Genomic DNA, 19,172 nt, shown 5'->3' with positions numbered 1-19,172 from the left:
TTTTAAATTTCTCTTTTTACATCTTGTAAGTGGGATGCTTTACTTTAGCAATGTGCATTATTATATCGTTTGTTTTCTTGTTATACAGGCATCTGCTGGCAAATGACTTGGTGATTATAAAATGACTTCACGTTCGTTTCACTTTTGTATCACGCTGCATGTCGAAACAGGCCTCGGCTCGTCTGTTCAGACCTTCACTGTCTATGCTAGTGTGTATGCTCTTTACGTGTGCTAAAAAGGTTGCCTTTCTTGCCATCCTTTGCATCAATGAACCTCTTGCAAAGTTTACATATTACATTAATTTTGTCTGTGTCAGTAATTTACAAATGATCTTTTCTGCTAGCAGTTTGTATTTCACCTCCTTCTGTTACTAATTGAAACTGATGTATCTGCAATGACGATACCAGGCATCCTTGCCGAGTACCACATTCTAGTTTGAAGTAGTCTGAAATAATGTTGTTAATATAAATTGAGTCTTATGGACTGGTATAAAGTAGTTTGATCCATGTGCATGTGTTTGGGCCAAACCCAAATTTGTGCAATGTAGAGAATATGTAGTCCCATTCAAACATATCAGATGCTTTTTCTGCATCCACAACTAATAAGATTTCTGGGGTGTTTAGATATAATGGGTGACTATATTACATTAAACAAGCATTGAAGATTAGAAGCCAAGTATCTGCCTTGAATTAATCTGGTTTGGCCTCATGATATTATTAAAAGAAGCACTTCCTTAGTCCTTCTAGTTAGAACTTTGGAGAGTATCTTGACATCATTATTCCGAAGCGAGATTGGTCTGTATGATGCACATTGTAGTACTTCCTTATTTTTCTTAGGAAACACAGTAATTAATGTTTGGCAAAACGTTTGGGGTAAAATTTTGTTGTCTCTAGCTTCTATAAACTTTTCTAAAAATAGTGGAGGTAACTTTTTTTATTTTTATTAAATTCCACTGGGTAGCCATCAGGGCCTTATCAGAGGTTTATCCAGTTCCTCTGCACTAAGGGTATCTAGCTGTGATGTTTGTAATGCATCAAACACATTAGATCAGGGATGCCCACACTTTTTCAGCTTGCAAGCTACTTTTAAAATGACCAGGTCAAAATGATCTACCTACATTAAACATGCCATATATATACTTGGTGTCAGAGGTGGGTAGTAACGAGTTACATTTACTCCGTTACATTTACTTGAGTAACTTTTTAAAAAAAATTGTACTTCTAAGAATAGTTTTACTGCACCATACTTTTTACTTTTACTTGAGTATATTTGTGAAGAAACGCTACTCTTACTTCGCTACATTGGGCAACACTCGAATCGTTAGTTTTCTTCCCATTAGATAAACTCTGACTGACAATTTTTAATCTGCTCTATAGCGTATGCTGCCAAGTTGCACACATACCTTCCATTGCGTCTGACGCAAGGTTTTGGATGTTCCCGAAATCAAGGCGCTGCAGCTTTGAGGACAGATGTTGCATTTTTTGTTTGAAAGCATTAACTCAGCTAATCATATTGACCATGGTTTTCTCTTTTCCTTGCAGCTGTAAATTAAGCACATTCAACATGTTGGTCAGATCGGGAAAAAAAATGCAAAGTCTAGCGGCCATTAATCATTATTAAGTTGCTTGTATTCTGTATGTTTAATGACAATGATAAACTCCTTTTTCTCTGGCCAGGGGTCTTGAAATCTCAGCAGGAATTTCTCTTTTGCCATCTGCCTCAACGAAGGCATCTTTTATCATCTCTCCATTTTGGAAGGACTACTTCTGCTTAATGATCGAGGGACTCACCTGAAATGATGCTTTTTGTGTCTGCCTTTGATTTTTGAATTTAGCCGAGTGAAAAATGATGGCTGTCTGATTAACTGCGATTTTAGTTCCCTCTCCTTTTTCTTTCTCAGATTGCTTTTTGGACGGAAGTCAGTTTTGTAGTTTTTATGAACAGTTCGAAAGTGCCTTTCCACATTTTCCTTCTTTGGAATAGCAATGAGATTGACAGATCAGACAAATGCACTTTGATTGTGACATTGTAAGAGAAATAAATCCTCTTACAATTTCACATCCAGCCCATGAACAACAATTTTTTTTTTAAATCCCTCCTTTAGTCGATATAAATTGGAAGGCTAACTAGATCACTTAGATAGCCGGAGTTTTGCAGTAGCTTGCGCGTTTGGTCGTGTGTGTGTGATGACCAGTGTGTTAGAAGAAAAGAGATCTCAGATTGGCCACCCTGTATGTCAATCAAGTGGCAAATGCCATAGAGAGGATATATGATAGACTAACATTTAAAAAAAAAAATTTTTTTTTCAATGCAACGCGATCTACCTGCACTCCCTTTCTGATCTACCAGTAGATCGCAATCGACGCATTGGGCACCCCTGCATTAGATGGTGTCTTATTCTACTAATTTTAAAGAAGATGTAAGGACTTATAGTACTCTCTAATTGTGTGGGTTATATTGTTACGGCCAATGATTTTATCACCATCTGTTTTGGTAATTACTGTTATTGCTTTGCAGACTCTCTGTTTGTGTATTTGTTGATGCTAAGATCTTATTAGCCTTCTCTCTGTGTTCATAATAGTGATGGCGCTATTTAAAGAGGAGTTGTTTGATTTCTTTAGCTGTCAAGAGGTTACATTGTGATTAAGAAACCTGTCTTTTCCTATAATATGCCTCATTTGGAGACCTGGCATATTCTTGATCTGTTATGGTAATTGAACCATTCTCATTAGCTAATGACAGGGGATTGTGATGGCCGGCTATGAGATGAGTGTGTAGGTCATAGTAATTTAAACTACATGATCAGGAGGGGCATGGTCAGAGATAAAAATAGCGTTGTGGCTACCTTTTAATGGGCTACTCAGTCTAACAGAAGCCAAAGGCTTACCACTACCTCTTGACAATACATAACCTAAACGGGCACAGTTTGTTTCATTAATAATCATCAGTCATTGCTAAGTGTCACTAAATAAAAGGGTAACTTCAGTAAACCAATACTCAAAACTATTTCAGTCATTAATTTTATTTATGTGAAGGAGAATCCAGGTTTTAAATGTTAGGTATGAAAATATACAACCTGAACCTGAACGATTCAAATCTGAGGCACGCAGTATGCTTCCCTTCGGAATGGTTATAGCTTTGGATGTTTTAGTCTTTGGTTTCTTGAACGAGGCCTGACGCTTGGAAGTGGAGGGTTGGACTGAATGTGGTAAAGTCTGACTGAGTAGTTTTCTCTTTGTCAGTTGTTTCTCTCAGTCTCTCCTCCTAATCGTGGCAGTTATGATGTCCCTCTGGCAGTACCTTTTACAATCCTTTGAATTTATAATCTTGCTGACTGCCCCCTTTTCACAACAAAACCTTGCCTTATGTAAGATACTGCATCAGACAAAGTTTGGTGATCAAGTTATTTTTGGCTAGACATGAAGCATGTTCATTTTAAATTCCCAAGCCTCCATTCTGCATATTCTTACAAGCATGCACATACTGGTCACTTTATCTAAGCCTAAACATATACATTCTAGTATTCAATGACACTCTTTAACAATTTATACTTATTTTCCCAGAATTCCTGTCTGTCTATTTAGCATTTACCCCAGAATTTTATCTACTTCCAAAATTTGACAGTCTTGCAAAACTACCTCATGAATATTAATTAACTAATGAGGTAATTTGTGCATGGCTTCTATTTTAATTACAAAAGATTTCCCACATAAGCTGTGATACCACAAATCATTACCTAAATAATTCTAAAAAAACAGACCAATATTAAACACACAAATTTAAATAGTACGAGTTCTATCCGGCATACTGTAAAAGCTCAATTTTCCAAAAGCATTATAGTAACGTTTTTTGTTTTGCAAGTATGCATGTACACCCGGCTGTGAACAAATATTTTAAGCTGTTGAGTTTGTCGCATATAGGCAGCAAAATCGGATTATTATTTTTTAAAGAGATTTGTGCGTACTTTGAGAGTAAAATAACTTGACCAAATGAGATGAATCATTTAGTTTGTACACTCATGCATTTTTAAGAGGTGTTGAAGAGATAAAGAGATTAGTTGCTTTTAAATGGTGTCCTACACAGCCCTGATGAATGAAAATGAATGAACAAAGCCTTTTCATTCCTTCTATTCCTTCCATTGTAATGAACACTTGTAAAGAATGAACACTTCCACAGATGTCCATCAGTCAAAGTATCTGTGCATTTTCTAACCTGTGTTTACAGTACAGGGTCCTGCTGTGCATATAGGACTGTGGGATGTGGGACGACTGCACTTGCAGCAAGAAACTTCACTGCTAGATTCAAATGAAGTGTCTGTTTGGCTTATGTACTCGAGTGGTAATGTGACTTGCCCTATTTGTGAATGCCAAAAGAATTAATTTATTTTTATTCTTATTAATATGATGTACTGTGTTAACAGAGATGCATAATTTGAGACAAAGTTAGTAGGAAAATCAAAATGGCATACTTAATTGCTAGATATCATTCTGCAAACACTGAAATTGTGTCATTCGTTTGGCTTTTGAAGACAAACTACCATTAATTGTTTATAACCAGTAATTGAAAGCACACGTCATATATTTGAATAGTATGTTAAAGAAGGTGGTGCTCTTTCACAGTTATAAATTTATTGTGTACAGGCAAGGTTGGGCTGTACTGGAATACATGTACCTGTGTTACATATGTTACAAGTGAGTATTCAGGATTTAGTCTTCGGTATGTTTTCTAGAGATGTATTCAAGACTACAGTTACTTAATGGAATTGTATTTTAAAGTATACAGTATTCATCTAGAAAAAAATATTGTACGATCAGCCCTCTGTCTCCATGGGTTCAAACAGAGCAAAAATGTTTGTAAAAAAATTCCAGGAATTTCAAAAAGCTCAACTTCAATTTGCTGTGTACGGTACACTACAATGGATTCAAACGAATGAAGTGACAGGTATACCCTGTTTGTAGCCTCTCTGTATTTTCCAGATCCTCAGTCTTTCTCCAGCACTCACTATTTGCACATTGTTCACCTTGCATGTCATTTCTTTATTACTTATGCTGTGTGTGTAAATGGTTAATTTAATGTTCAAGTTTGGGCAGATGGATTTAATCTTTTATGAAAGGAAGCCTTGTGTTTGCTCTCTGTCTCTTAAGCTGAAAGCAGCAGCACCGTAAATGCAAAATGGTTTGCGAGTGGATTCTGTTTGCTGTAGAGATGAGCTAGACTCTTTAATTAATCTTGTTTTTTACCCACATCTTAAAATTGTTGCTTTGTATTTGTTTGTGATTTAATTAGTAATATTTAAGTAATTATCTGTTTATAAGCAGCAGTGCTATAGATATGGAGGAAATGTATAACGGTTTGTGACTTGCTGCTGATTTTGGCTCTCTTATTTGCTTTTTTGCCTCCTTAACCTACTTGGAGCATGAAATTGGCAATAAAATTAAAAGGGGATTTGAATGGTGGTCTGTAGTTGACTTTTTTTGTCCTGATAGTTAAACAATGTGGAGCATGTCACCTAGAGTTTTACATGCATATGCATATAAAAGAGGGGTTACTTGTGTAACCTTTGTTTCTGTGAATATATGGCTCTGAAAGAACAATTAAGTGGTCAAAGCAATCCCTTAAAGCAGGGTTGTGTAATCTCGGTCCTGGAGGGCCGCAGTGGCTGCTGGTTTTTATTTGAACCCAGTTCTTGCCAGTTACAGGTCTTATTTAATTTTAAGGCTTCTTAGTGATTTCATTCTGCCATATCGGGTCATTTTTTTCTAATTTCCAAAGATGTAATCCAAATAATTTGAAGGTTCAAACTGATCAGTAATTTTAACTTTTAATACATTTTATGAAATCACATAGTTCACAATGAATACACACACAGGTATTTAATGGGAACAGGCTAGATGGTGAACTGATGACTCCTTTCTTATGTGCTGCTTATTGCTAGTAAGGAGCCATTCAAAACATTGGATGCAGCAGTTTAAGACCAGAATAAGCAATCAAAGATGGGAAATCTTACCAAGCGAGATCACTAAAATTAAGCAGAAAAGAGTTGCTTGATAGCAATAATTGACTTCCATATAGGAAACTGGATTAGAACAAAAACCCTGCAGCCACTGTGGCCCTCTAGGACTGACATTGTTTACCCCTGCCTTAAAGGTTAAGAGGAAGTGAAAACTGCTATCTCTCAAAGAGAAAATAAAAATCTTATATCTTGTGAAATGTGGCATGAGGATGTGCATAGGTTATACACTCACCTAAAGGATTATTAGGAACACCATACTAATATGGTGTCTGACCCCCTTTCGCCTTCAGAACTGCCTTAATTCTACGTGGCATTGATTCAACAAGGTGCTGAAAGCATTCTTTAGAAATGTTGCCCCATATTAATAGGATAGCATCTTGCAGTTGATGGAGATTTGTGGGATGCACATCCATGGCACGAAGCTCTCGTTCCACCACATCCCAAAGATGCTCTATTGGGTTGAGATCTGGTGAATGTGGAGACCATTTTAGTACAGTGAACTCATTGTCATGTTCAAGAAACCAATTTGAAATGATTCGAGCTTTGTGACATGGTGCATTATCCTGCTGGAAGTAGCCATCAGAGGATGTGTACATGGTGGTCATGAAGGGATGGACATCAGGACGTCAGAAACAATGCTCAGGTAGCCTGTGGCATTTAAACGATGCCCAATTGGCACTAAGGGGCCTAAAGTGTGCCAAGAAAACATCCCACACACCATTACACCACCACCACCAGCCTGCACAGTGGTAACAAGGCATGATGGATCCATGTTCTCATTCTGTTTACGCCAAATTCTGACTCTACCATTTGAATGTCTCAACAGAAATCGAGACTCATCAGACCAGGCAACATTTTTCCAGTCTTCAACTGTCCAATTTTGGTGAGCTTGTGCAAATTGTAGCCTCTTTTTCCTATTTGTAGTGGAGATGAGTGGTACCCGGTGGGGTCTTCTGCTGTTGTAGCCCATCCGCCTCAAGGTTATGCGTGTTGTGGCTTCACAAATGCTTTGCTGCATACCTCAGTTGTAACAAGTGGTTATTTCAGTCAAAGTTGCTCTTCTATCAGCTTGAATCAGTCGACCCATTCTCCTCTGGCCTCTAGCACCAACAAGGCATTTTCGCCGACAGGGCTGCCGCATACTGGATGTTTTTCCCTTTTTACACCATTCTTTGTAAACCCTAGAAATGGTTGTGTGTGAAAATCCCAGTAACTGAGCAGATTGTGAAATACTCAGACCGGCCCGTCTGGCACCAACAACCATGCCAAGCTCAAAATTGCTTAAATCACCTTTCTTTCCCATTCTGACATTCAGTTTGGAGTTCAGGAGATTGTCTTGACCAGGACCACACCCCTAAATGCATTGAAGCAACTGCCATGTGATTGGTTGATTAGATAATTGCATTAATGAGAAATTGAACAGGTGTTCCTAATAATCCTTTAGGTGAGTGTATGCAAATACTTATATTTTAGTAAATTATTTAGTTGGTAGGTTACTTAAGAGCTTGTATGCCATGTGAAAAATAACCTTTTTTAAAGGATAGTTTTGTTTGTTAACTTTGTTTCTTAAAAGTAGACAACTCAAGATCAGAGCTACAGTCTGTGATGATGCAGGTCCTGCTCCATGTTCCCATTTTACTTCTGGGAGCCTCTCAAACCCAACACCATCGGTAATGTCACCAGATGAACTGGCAGATGGGCAACTGAGCAAGGGGATGGTGCAAGGTCTTTTATTAAAACAAACCAAACAAAAACAAAACAGTGTCCAAAGTGCAGTGCATCAAAATTCCATAAATAATCCATAAAAACGACAAGTGTTAAGTGGAGGTTAAAATGTCAATAAATCCTTTAAAACAAGGTTAAAAACAACCGGCGGGAAACAGTCCCCCTTTAAAAACCCAGTTGCCTTCTTCCTTTAGCTGGTGGCTCCCCTGCTTCTTGCATACAGGCCCTGCAACAGGGGAGTTGCCCTACCTGCAGGTGTAGCTGCCTTCCACACTAGTTCGGTAGCCTTCCGTCCCCTGGCTACATAGAGGTCGCCCCTCTGGAACGAGATTTGGGTACCCCAACGGCTAAGGCACTCACCTTGAGGGTCAGACCCTTTCAAGCCTCCTCGACTCCTGCTGCCTTCCGTGGTGAGTCCTCCATACTGCCGGTCACTTAAACTCCTAAAACTGCTCAGCTGGAGCGACCGCTTCTTTCAACCATCAAACCCATCAACACCCTCTCCCCCCAACCCCGAGTATTGGCCAAATACCCATTTCAGGGGCTCTCCTCCAAGTTGCCTGCCATACCAAGTGAGACTGCTTTCTCTCGCTCTCTTGCTTGCTTGCTCCTGCACCGGCTCTCTGCTCCTTCTGCCTTCTTCCTCCCTTAACCTCTGTACTTCTCTCTTTTTCTCATTTCTTCCCTCCCTCTGCACTCAAGCTCCTACTACTTATAATTGGGGACGTAGCACAGGTGTGGTGAATATCCCAGCATCAATTACAGACATGGGCGATCCTGCACTTGTGCACTTCAGTGCAGAAACGCCCCCTCCTGTATCGCACCTGGGAACCGCTCTGGCCACACTACCATGACCCCTCCTTAAGCCGTGATTGCAGCAATTATTTATTTTAAAAACTGGCAATTCTTTTAGAGCCGCGGACCCGCTATATCACACAGTCATTTTTTTTTTCTTCAAATATTCAACTTTTATTAATAAAAGTTTTCTTGAAAAGTTGGTTCCTTGATTTTTGAACTGTAAAAACAGAGCTTCTGTTTCATGTGAGACTGAACTTAATTTTCATTTTACAGTTTAATGTAAGTATATTTAACTTGCATACCATTTTTATATGCTAGGCTATATAGCAGTTCCTGAAGGAATTTGGAAAGATTGATAAAGTATTCAGAAAAAGTTACACATTTTCAGTTTTCAGTAGCTGAGTTCTTTTTTTTAGATTATTCTGCCAAACACTTTGTACAAATAACGACAGGCTACATAACTTTTAAATTCTTGATTTTTACACTGGATTAAGAATTGATAAAAAGTAATCATTCAAGGAAGAAATTATTGAAAGCAGCATAACAAAGGCTGTGTTTATAGGAGATCTAAAATAGAGGATTAATGTAAAACTGAAAAGTTTGATTTCACACAGTTTGATTTTTAAAGTTAGGACAAAATGTAAAAGAAAGAAAAAGGAAGGAAAGATTTGGAAAATTAAAGCACCATAAGCTTTTGACATTTGAAATATGAATTATTTAACTAATGGTTTAATTTTACTCTTTAGTAATATTTTTTAACCAGCTAATGATGCAAATATTTTAAACCTAACTATTTGGTTCACTGATATACCAGACTTGGAAAAACAGCTTTAAAGAGTTGATTCAAGATATTTCTATTTAAACTGTCTTGTAATATACTAATTCAACAGTACATATTGTATATAGTAGTGCTTTAATTTGTGTATTTTTTATGGGTTTTAAGTGGTAGTTTTTGGTTACTGGACACAATTTCAGAGAATAAATTAGAATTTGCACATACTAAGGTAAGTCAAGTAGTTTTTAATGTATCATTCTTTATAAATATTATGCTGAAATCCCCCCAAGATTATAAACCTCATTTGTTGTTAAACTGTGGTGATCCCCATCTCTGGCACACATTAAAATTCAAGCCTTGCATTATATTTTGATATTTATGAATGAAAATACTAGTTACGTCAGTGATAGTTGCAGTCCGCCAGACCTTATGAGTCTGTAATTTAGAGTGTCTGGAATAAAAAACTGGTAGTCCTGGGGGTCTGGGCTACTGATTCATCTACTCCTGTTAACTAAGTACTTTTCTGTATATTTGTGTGTGTGCATGTATATGTGTATATATGTGTGTGTGTGTATATGTGTATGTATATATAAGTTTTTTTTTTTTGTTTTTTTTTAAACCAAACGCTGAAATTATTGGTAGGCAAAGCGGTTAAGACTTTTGAACTAGGATTTCAAACTGTCAAGTACTGGGTTAAAATCCTGCTTGTGATAATGTGTAACCATGAGCAAGTCACTTTACCTGCCCATGATACAAATGGAAAAAGAAATTTAAATGTAACCATATTTATCGTAAATATTAAGTTGCCTTGAATAAAGGTATCAGTGAAATATTAATAATAATATTAGGTAACTTGAGCTGCTTACTCTTGAACATGCTACAGTTGTGCTTGAAAGTTTGTGAACCCTTTAGAATTTTCTATATTTCTGCATAAATATGACCTTAAACATCATCAGATTTTCACTCAAGTCCTAAAAGTGAGTGTCAAAAGGGATAAATACAATACATAGAACAGACCACAAGTGATCCTCAATACGGTATAATAGTGCAGTAGAAATAATACACGTACAGAGCAGAATTCAAAAGTAGATGATATTGCATAATAGGATTTGGATTTGTTCTGGAGACCTCGGTCATCAAGCTTGCTCCCCCTATTGGCCATTCTTCATTGTCAGTGATGGGCCAGCCAGTCCAATGAAAAAACTCCTCTACCTGAGGATTCCTGCGATCTTCCATCAGAAATGAGTGTATTCTTATAAATTGAAATGAGTAGTCGGTAGAAATAATGTGAAATTTGAGCATATATTATAATGAGCCATAGTAGTGGGGTAAAGGAAATTAACACAGGGTAAATACTTACTGGAGTTTGAACTGATGGTTTGTCTATTACAAATCAAAACACTTGGAAAAACTTTATTGGGAACTGTTTACATCAAGTCATTACCTTCCATTAGAGGAAGGTTAACACTGGGAAGCTTTGGTTTCGTCCTTGGAGCACACCACAAATGCCTTTACACCCCACTCTGCTGTTCTAATCCCAGATGTATGCCAAAGACTTCTCTGCAACTTGCTCTGGTGTCCTGGCCCCAGAGCATGTAACACATTCTGCTGAATCATGTTTTATGATTCCGCTCCCAGGACATATGTTTGTCCCACAAGTCTACTCCAGTATTCCGTCCTCGGAGCCTGGCTTCTTTCTGAAGAAAGTCCCACCTGAGAATCCAAGTGGACAGTGTAGCAATAGGGGGTGCTTTTGCTCCCTTGAACTCTCAGGTACCACGCTACACTCCAGGTAAAAGTACTACAATAATTATTTTTATTAAAATAATGTGCACTAAGCACCCTCCACTCCACACTATTCATTAACCAAACAATACTAATCACTAAATTGCAATAAACCAATCCTCCGACTCCCAGACGTGTTGCCCTCCTACCACCCAGCTCAGCTTGCCATCTGGGAGCTCCCATTGTCCTTTTATAGTTCCTGACCCGGAAGTGTTTCTCATCCTTCAGTCCATAATTCCTTATCACTTCCGGGTCAGATAAAAATCCTTTTTTCTCACCCCGGAATTACATTCTTCCTTCCGTTTATATGACTTGGAAGTATTTCTGAGGCATAGGGCAAATAACACTCCCCAAGCCTTGCTATAGCGCTCCTGGTGGCCCCCATGGTATCCAGCAGGGCTGTCCATAAAAACTACTATGTCCATGAGGCTCTGCTGGAATTCGGAGACCTTCCATGCCTCTGTGAGGGCTCCCTCTGGCGGCCTGGGGGTATTGGCTGGGATACAATGGACCATGGACCACAACAGTTATCCTCCATTTATGGCCTGTTCTTCACAGCTTAATGCTGTTCATCTGGCGCTCTTGGCTGCAGAGATATACCTGTATATACTTACTTTTTTCTGCAGTCTCCCCTGAAGGTTTCCGTCCCTTCAAGTTTCTGGGCGCCAATATTTGCATATTTTACGGCCACCATCTATTCCTCTCAACACGGTCTCAAGTCCCACCCAACAGACTGGCATCTTAAAATAGGGTCTTATAATGTAGCAGTACAGGGTTACCTATTATTTTTATTGAATGTTTACAATTTTCAGACATTTACACCATTCACTCAAGAAGAGTACTTCATCAGTTATATGTAGTTCCCATTTTAAGTCCACAGGTGGAAATGTATATGGAAAGCAGTGCTTGAAGTGGATGTACCTATGCGAAGAGTGAGGGGCGTGGAGCACTTTCTCATTAGAAACTAATATGCCAGTATTTAAGTTCAACATTTCTCACATGGAGTTTGCAGCACTGTGAGGTGGGAAGGGGGTCGATTTTCAAAGAGGGAGCAATGTGAAGGTAGTCTTTCAGCATTTTTTAGAGTAGCCTCCGTATCTTCTAGGCAAACAGCCTCTGTGCAAACAGCCCCTCTGCTCACACCCCCTCAGTGGCAGAGCATGTCAGAGAGTGAGAGAGAACGGGAAAAGCAAACAATCAAACACCGCTCGTGAAGCACATCGTATATCATTGAGGAGTTTTAGTTAATACGTAATACATGCTCTGATTGGGTAGCTTCTAAGCCATCCGCCAATAGCGTCCCTTGTATGAAATCAACTGGGCAAACAAACTGAGGAAGCATGTACTTTAAATTAAAAGACCCATTGTCCGCAGAAATCCGCGAACCAGCAAAAAATCAGTGACATATATTTAGATATGCTTACATTTAAAATCCGCGATGGAGTGAAGCCGCGAATATCGAAGCACGATATAGTGAGGGATCACTGTATTTCAAGGAAAATTTGTGATAATGATATTTATGACTATATGTAAAAAATACTGCATGTTTTATCAGTGGTTGCAGGCAGCAGCATTTTATTAAAGCAAACAAAATGAAGGACATTTTCCATCCTTCTTTTCCAATGAGCTGCTGTCATGGATGATAGACTACCTAATTCTAAGAGTGAATCTATTGCCACAAGGTGCCAACAGCAGCAGCATTATAGTGCAATAGTAGTGACACAGCATAAGTCACATTAAAGCACAGAAATTGGTTATGAATTGTTTTCCCTTGAAATCTTAAGTAAAATTATAACACAACTGCTTAACACTTTAGTTTAACAATAACATTAACTAAAGTAACTTAACCTTGTACCTCTTCAGGAGCATGCATAATATTTTCACCGAACAAAATTGACGTCAAATTTTAAGTACAAATGTATACAAACAGCAGATATCCAAAGAAACTTTCAGTCAAAATGTAAACACACACTTAAAAAAAAATTTAAATACAAATGCTGTCAAAACTTAAATAACAGTTGCCTTGCATCTTTTTTTTAATTATTATCAAATGAGGTAGAATAATGAAACAGTTCCAGCTAGGGCTGTGCGATATGACCAAAATCTTATATCCCGATATTTCATTTCATATCCCGATATCACGATATAGTACATTTTCTTTGTATTCAGTGAATAGTTTATATAATCACCACTCCTTTTTTTCATTTAAATTAAAAAATCAAAAATGAGAAGTACTCAACTTGTAATTATTTCTGTTCTTTTATTTAGAACATTTGAGCAAATGTTTGACTTAGAATGTAAACATAAAATGTTAATGTATCAAATATAAAACACTTTTCAAAAACAAATTACTAAAGGCCCAATATAAAATACTGCTATATAAAATGCCTGACATAAACAAAATGTGAACTGTAGCAGCAATAACTCTCACAACATATATTAAATATAAAAGGATCAAAGCACTAACAACTAAACTATATAAGGCCAATAAACCCTTTAAACAAAATAAATACAAGTCTAACATTAACTGTCAAAACCAAATGTAAACATTGTACTTCAAACTGTAGCAGCAGTAAGGCTTACGACAAAAATATATTAAATATATAATATTAAATATAATATTTTTTAGGCTACATTCTAGTAAAATGTTAATTTGCACATCGTAGTGTGGCAAATCTCCGTTAATGAGTTACAGTTGATCGCCCCGTGCGTGGGACTGGACGGCGCTAACGTGTTGATGCCGTCCATCCCCAAACATGGGGCGATCCGCGGTAACTCGTTAACGGAGATTTGCCGTGTTAATGCAGTTGTGGCGTAAACATAATTTTAACAAGATTAACGCTGACAGCAAACGCTGCAGGGAAAATTATGCCTTAAGCAAATTGTTTTGGTAGCAATTAATCTTCCAAGCTTTTAACATGCTCGTTTAAATAGTACCTTTACAACTGTAATATCCTATGTGGCCTGCCTCTCAGTTGTAAACTCTCTGCATGCTCGCTCACGTGCTTTTTGCGGAGGTGTAGAAGAGGTTTGTCGTGTTGGAGTCTGTGGTAGCGATCGGTTTGCAGCATAATTTGCACAGTACCGTTTTCTGGTCCGTGTCAGACTTTTCAAATCCAAACCATCTCCATACTACAGAGGTAGCCCTCGTTTAGGAACAAGGTCCTTCTGTGTGGAGCTACCTGGTGTTGCCTCGTCTTCATCAGCCATGCTAGTGTGTCTGCATCCACGTGGTGGCCATCAAAACAATGAAAAAAATATTGCCGTAAACAGTTTATTTTGCGACACCACGAAACAAACGATAGCGTAATGTGCAGCGATAGACGTTTTCATATTGTCATCCGATATATATCGTTATATCGAACAGCCCTAGTTCCAGCATTGATAAGCCTAATGACTTGGTAAACATCATTTGGATATACCATGAAATGAGACACGCTGCATATGGCGATTCACCTCCGGTGTGGCTCCTTCTTGCGTGCAGCTTAGTGAATCCACGCCCCTTCCGGTGTGCTTTCCATGGGTGTCTTGCTTTAATGAATTATATAGATATATAGATAGATAGATATAGATATATATAGAGATATATAGATATAAAGATGGTTTATTTAAATTAAACTAAATTTTGTCATGGCATTCTTCATGCATCTCAGGCAAGGATGTCTTTGAACAATTATTTTCTACCTGGGAAGATGAATCTTAGGTTGAGCTTTTTAATTATTATCCTTGGCCAAACAATATGTAACTGCATTAGTAATTTCTATCCACCGTTTGGTCTTCCTGTTATATGAAGCGCAACTAGCAAGTGCTCCATCTATGTTCAGTTGAGCCATTTGTTCCCTTTTTGGCTGCACATCACCAGCTGCTAGTGTCGCATTGCGTGCCTTCATAGCTTGATTTTTACTGGACAGTGGGTTTTTGTTTCAAGTGGTGAAACAAGTTTGTTATGTTTCCATATTTAGTGGTAACAGTTTTCTTGCGTATTTTGCAAAGTGTTGTGCTTTGTTGGTGGTTCCATACTATCAGAGTAGATCCCTTTTTAGGTACTAATTATCATCTGAGGCTGACACACTACTCTCGCTCCGAGATCTGTTTGGGCTGGTGTCATTTTTGTGTGCGCTAGGGAATGTAAATGTATCGCGTCACTGTGTCATTGATATCGCAAGATGACACTATTTTTAATCGTGTAAAAATTTATACAAATGTTATTGTGGACACTATGATATGGCACAGCCCTACTGTGCAGAGTATATACATAGCAAAATATCAATAAATATTGACAAACGTGTCAGATAATTTTTTTTTTTCTATAATGGCATCAAATTTCAGTCAAATCTGTCAGCATTTTTGAGATTTTGGGGTATTTTGCTTTAGGGTTTTTTTTTTTTCTCATTAGTATTTCTACAATTATTATATCAGTCTGTGCTATGCATTCAGCACGAACAACATTGTGTACATATGCCTATAAAATATATTGTAATATCTTATTATTTTATTCCTATAACTAAATTTCTAACCCTTTATAAGGTAAAAGGAATTTAAACAAATTAGTTTTTAAATGTATTTATCCTCAATGATTTTTTTTTTCCCCCCACCCATTTTTAATCTGTAGGGTCATATAACACCAACAGGAAGAGTCCTAAAGGACTGAAGATGGATGAAGCCTTGCTGACTATACACAATGAACTTCTCAATGAAAATCTGACAGTTTCATGGATGTGTGACCATTGCTATCATGTAAGCATTTTATACCATGGCATCATCGATATTAGTTTTTATTTGTGTTTTATTTCCCTTCTTTTTATAGTTGTGACAAATAGTGCATATAGAATTTTTCAGATTAAAAGTATGATAAACTGTTTAATCTACATTGACATGATTTGTTATACAACTTCATCATAGTCATTCTGTTTACAGATCAGGGCAGGATGATCTAAGATTTTAGTTTGTTTAATATTTTGTCCCATCTAATTTTAAATACATGCATTATGATTAATACCTTTACAATGTTTGTACTTTAAATTAAACTCACAAGTGCATTGCTGCTTTCATGGTTTTGAAGATTTCACAGAATTTGTTTCACACAGAACTACAGACTGTGTTGGTGACCTGAAAAAATTGTTGTGTTGTATTTATTATATAATAATTCACTGTGCAGTGAATTTTATAATACAGGCTTTTTAGAGAAAATTTAATGACTTAAACACTTTAACCCCTTACATCCTGTTAATGCAGTTAAATTATTTACCCAAAATCAATGACTGTTTTCTGATTTTGTATAAATGAGCTGTTAATGGAAGAAGAGCAGTTAAGTGTAACACTCCAAAATTTAAAAAAAAAGTCTTAATATGAATAAACGTTTATCTTTCACACCAGTATCAATTAAACAATCAAAACATTAAGGCATTTTCTCTCAAAAAATGGATTTTATCGTAGCTAACCAAGACATTTTGTGACTCACAACTGTGGAATCAATTTTCTTTTGTACCCCAATCTGTCAGCCATCCTTGTACCAATTTTAGATTTAATATCCCATAGCATTGCAAAGTTTTACTGCTTGGCACAAGTTGTCCCCCTTTTTATAAATAGTTAGTCCCCAGGTTATGGACATCCAACCTACGACTTACGAACAGTGCCGCAGCTGCGATGCATGCACCACAGTAAATGCTGCTCCGTCATCTTCGGCCTGGGGACACTGTAAGCGGTGGCTGGACGGAGGCTGGAGGGGGCGATTTTCACTGCTCGTGCAGTGTAGTGTCCCTTGGGTGGCTCCTGGCGGTGACTCGTGGTCCATAGTCACTGGTGCCACAGCTATTGCTCGTGTATAGGACGGAGGCTTGATGGGGGAGGGTTCGCTGCCTGCCCGCCCACTACGCCACTGCAACCACTGCTTCTGACTGGACGCAGTCTGGATGGAGCGGATGGGGGCATTTCTCTGCTTGCCCACCACACACGGCTGCCCCGTTTGTTCTCAGTGGGCGGCTGGTAATGCTGCAAGCAGTGACCCGGTTGTGGCTGAATGGAGGCCATTGAGGGTGAACGGGGCGGCAGGGGGGTAGCATTGTAGTGCATTGGGTGGCTGCCTGTTGAATGGGGGCAGTGGTGGGTGCTTCACTCCCTGCCTTTGGCCGCACCGTGTTCGTTCTCGGTGGGCAGATGCTGCAGGCAGTATACTGTAGTGGAGGTGACTGTGTGGTGGGCAGGTGGTGAACTGCCCCTTGCTGCTCCCATTCATTCTCAATAGCAAGCCTGCTTGTACTGTTATGCACATAGCAGGAAGTTGTCTCTTGTCAGTACATCAGACTTGTTGATGGTGGGTGCCTTCCTGCTGTGATAGCGTGTACAGTGCTTTGCAGAAGAGCTCATCTTAACCTTTTGTCTTCACCCTTCAAGAATGTCTCTGAAACACAAATCTGATGCAAGTGCTGGTGATACAGTAAAGAAGAGAAAAACGGTCACCATGGAAAATAAGGTAGAAATAATAAGGTCAGAGAGAGGTGAAACGCCATCATTCATTGGCAGAGCACATGGTTACAGTGGGTCAACTTCTTGTTCTTATTCTTCTTCTTCTTTCGGCTGCTCCCATTAGAGGCCGCCACAGCGGATCTTCTTCTTCCATATCTTTCTGTCCTCTGCATCTTGTTCTGTTACACCCATCACCTGCATGTACAGTACTCTCTCACCACATCCATAAACCTTTGCTTAGGCCTTCCTCTTTTCCTTTTCCCTGGCAGCTCTATCCTTAGCATCCTTCTCCCAGTATACCCAGCATCTCTCCTCTGCACATGTCCAAACCAACACAATCTCACCTCTCTGACTTTATCTCCCAACCGTCCAACTTGAGCTGACCCTCTAATGTACTCATTTCTAATCCTGTCCATCCTCGTCACACCCAGTGCAAATCTCAGCATCTTAAACTCTGCCACCTCCAGCTCTGTCTCATGCTTTCTCGTCAGTGCCACCGTCTCCAACCCATATAACATAGCTGGTCTCACTACCATCCCGTAGACCTTCCCTTTCACTGTAGGATGTAATCTACCTGTGTGCAACTTCCTCCACTCGTGTATGTAACCCTATATTCCTCTCTCTTCTTAAAATACGTATTCACCACAGCCATGTCCATCCTTTTGTCTAAATCCACTATCATCTGACCTTCTTCATTCCTCTCCTTGACACCATACCTACCCATCACCTCCTCGTCTCCACTGTTCCCTTCACCAACATGCCCATTGAAATCTGCTCCAGTCACCACTTTCTGTCCCTTGGGTACACTGTTCGTCACTTCATCCAACTCACTCCAAAAATCTACTTTCTCACCCATTGCACACCCAACGTGTAGTGCATATGCACTAACAACATTCATCATCACACCTCCAATTTCCAACTTCATAATCATTACTCTGTCTGACACTCTTTTCAGCTCCAAAACACTCTTGACATACTGTTCCTTCAGAATAACTCCTACCCCATTTCTCCTCCTATCCACACCATGATAGAACAATTTGAATCCACCTGGCCTTACTCCCCTTCCATTTAGTCTCTTGCATGCACAATATATCAACCTTCCTTCTTTCCATCATATCTGTTAACTCTCTCCCCTTACCAGTAATACTGCCAACATTCAAAGTTCCTACCCTCAGTTCCACTCTCTTTACTTTCCTCCTGCCTTCGGACAGGTCTCCCCTCTCTTCTTCTCTTTCTTCTTCTTCGGCCAACAGTAGCCCAATTTCCGCACAGTCGGTCAACAATAGCATTTATTAAAATTAATGTACCTGGTCCAACTTACATACAAATTAAACTTAAGTACAAACCTACGGTCCCTATCTCGTACATAACCCGGGGACTGCCTGTATTTGGTGTCCCATTTTGGAAATAATTCATGTCTTGCACCTAAACAATCACTAAAAACAAGCATTGCAGTTGGTTATATTTTTATTTTTTTGAAAAAAAAAACACTCTATTTATAATTTACAAGATATTAACAAGTAAAATGTTAGTGACTACATATTATGTCCTCATCCAAACCTTTGCTTTCAGAGTTATTTTTCATGCCAGTCCTTGAAACAATTTCTGATT

At 38.6% G+C, this 19,172-nt stretch overlaps 1 protein-coding gene across 2 annotated transcripts in view; it reads left to right on the top strand.

Moving 5' to 3' along the window:
- The window catches only part of hgsnat (heparan-alpha-glucosaminide N-acetyltransferase), a 376,297-nt gene that overhangs the window by 40,497 nt on the left and 316,628 nt on the right, over window positions 1–19,172 (top strand). For both annotated transcript variants that reach the window (XM_039751089.1, XM_039751090.1), the window contains exon 2: window positions 15,709–15,833. In XM_039751089.1, coding sequence (XP_039607023.1) covers window positions 15,709–15,833 — 125 coding nt within the window. The remainder of the gene's footprint in view (window positions 1–15,708; window positions 15,834–19,172) is intronic.

Source organism: Polypterus senegalus, chromosome 4 (genome assembly GCF_016835505.1).
Source record: "Polypterus senegalus isolate Bchr_013 chromosome 4, ASM1683550v1, whole genome shotgun sequence".
Classification (NCBI taxonomy): domain Eukaryota; kingdom Metazoa; phylum Chordata; class Cladistia; order Polypteriformes; family Polypteridae; genus Polypterus; species Polypterus senegalus.
The sequence above is the reverse complement of the archived record's forward strand: the minus strand, read 5'-3'. Positions and strand labels throughout refer to the sequence as shown.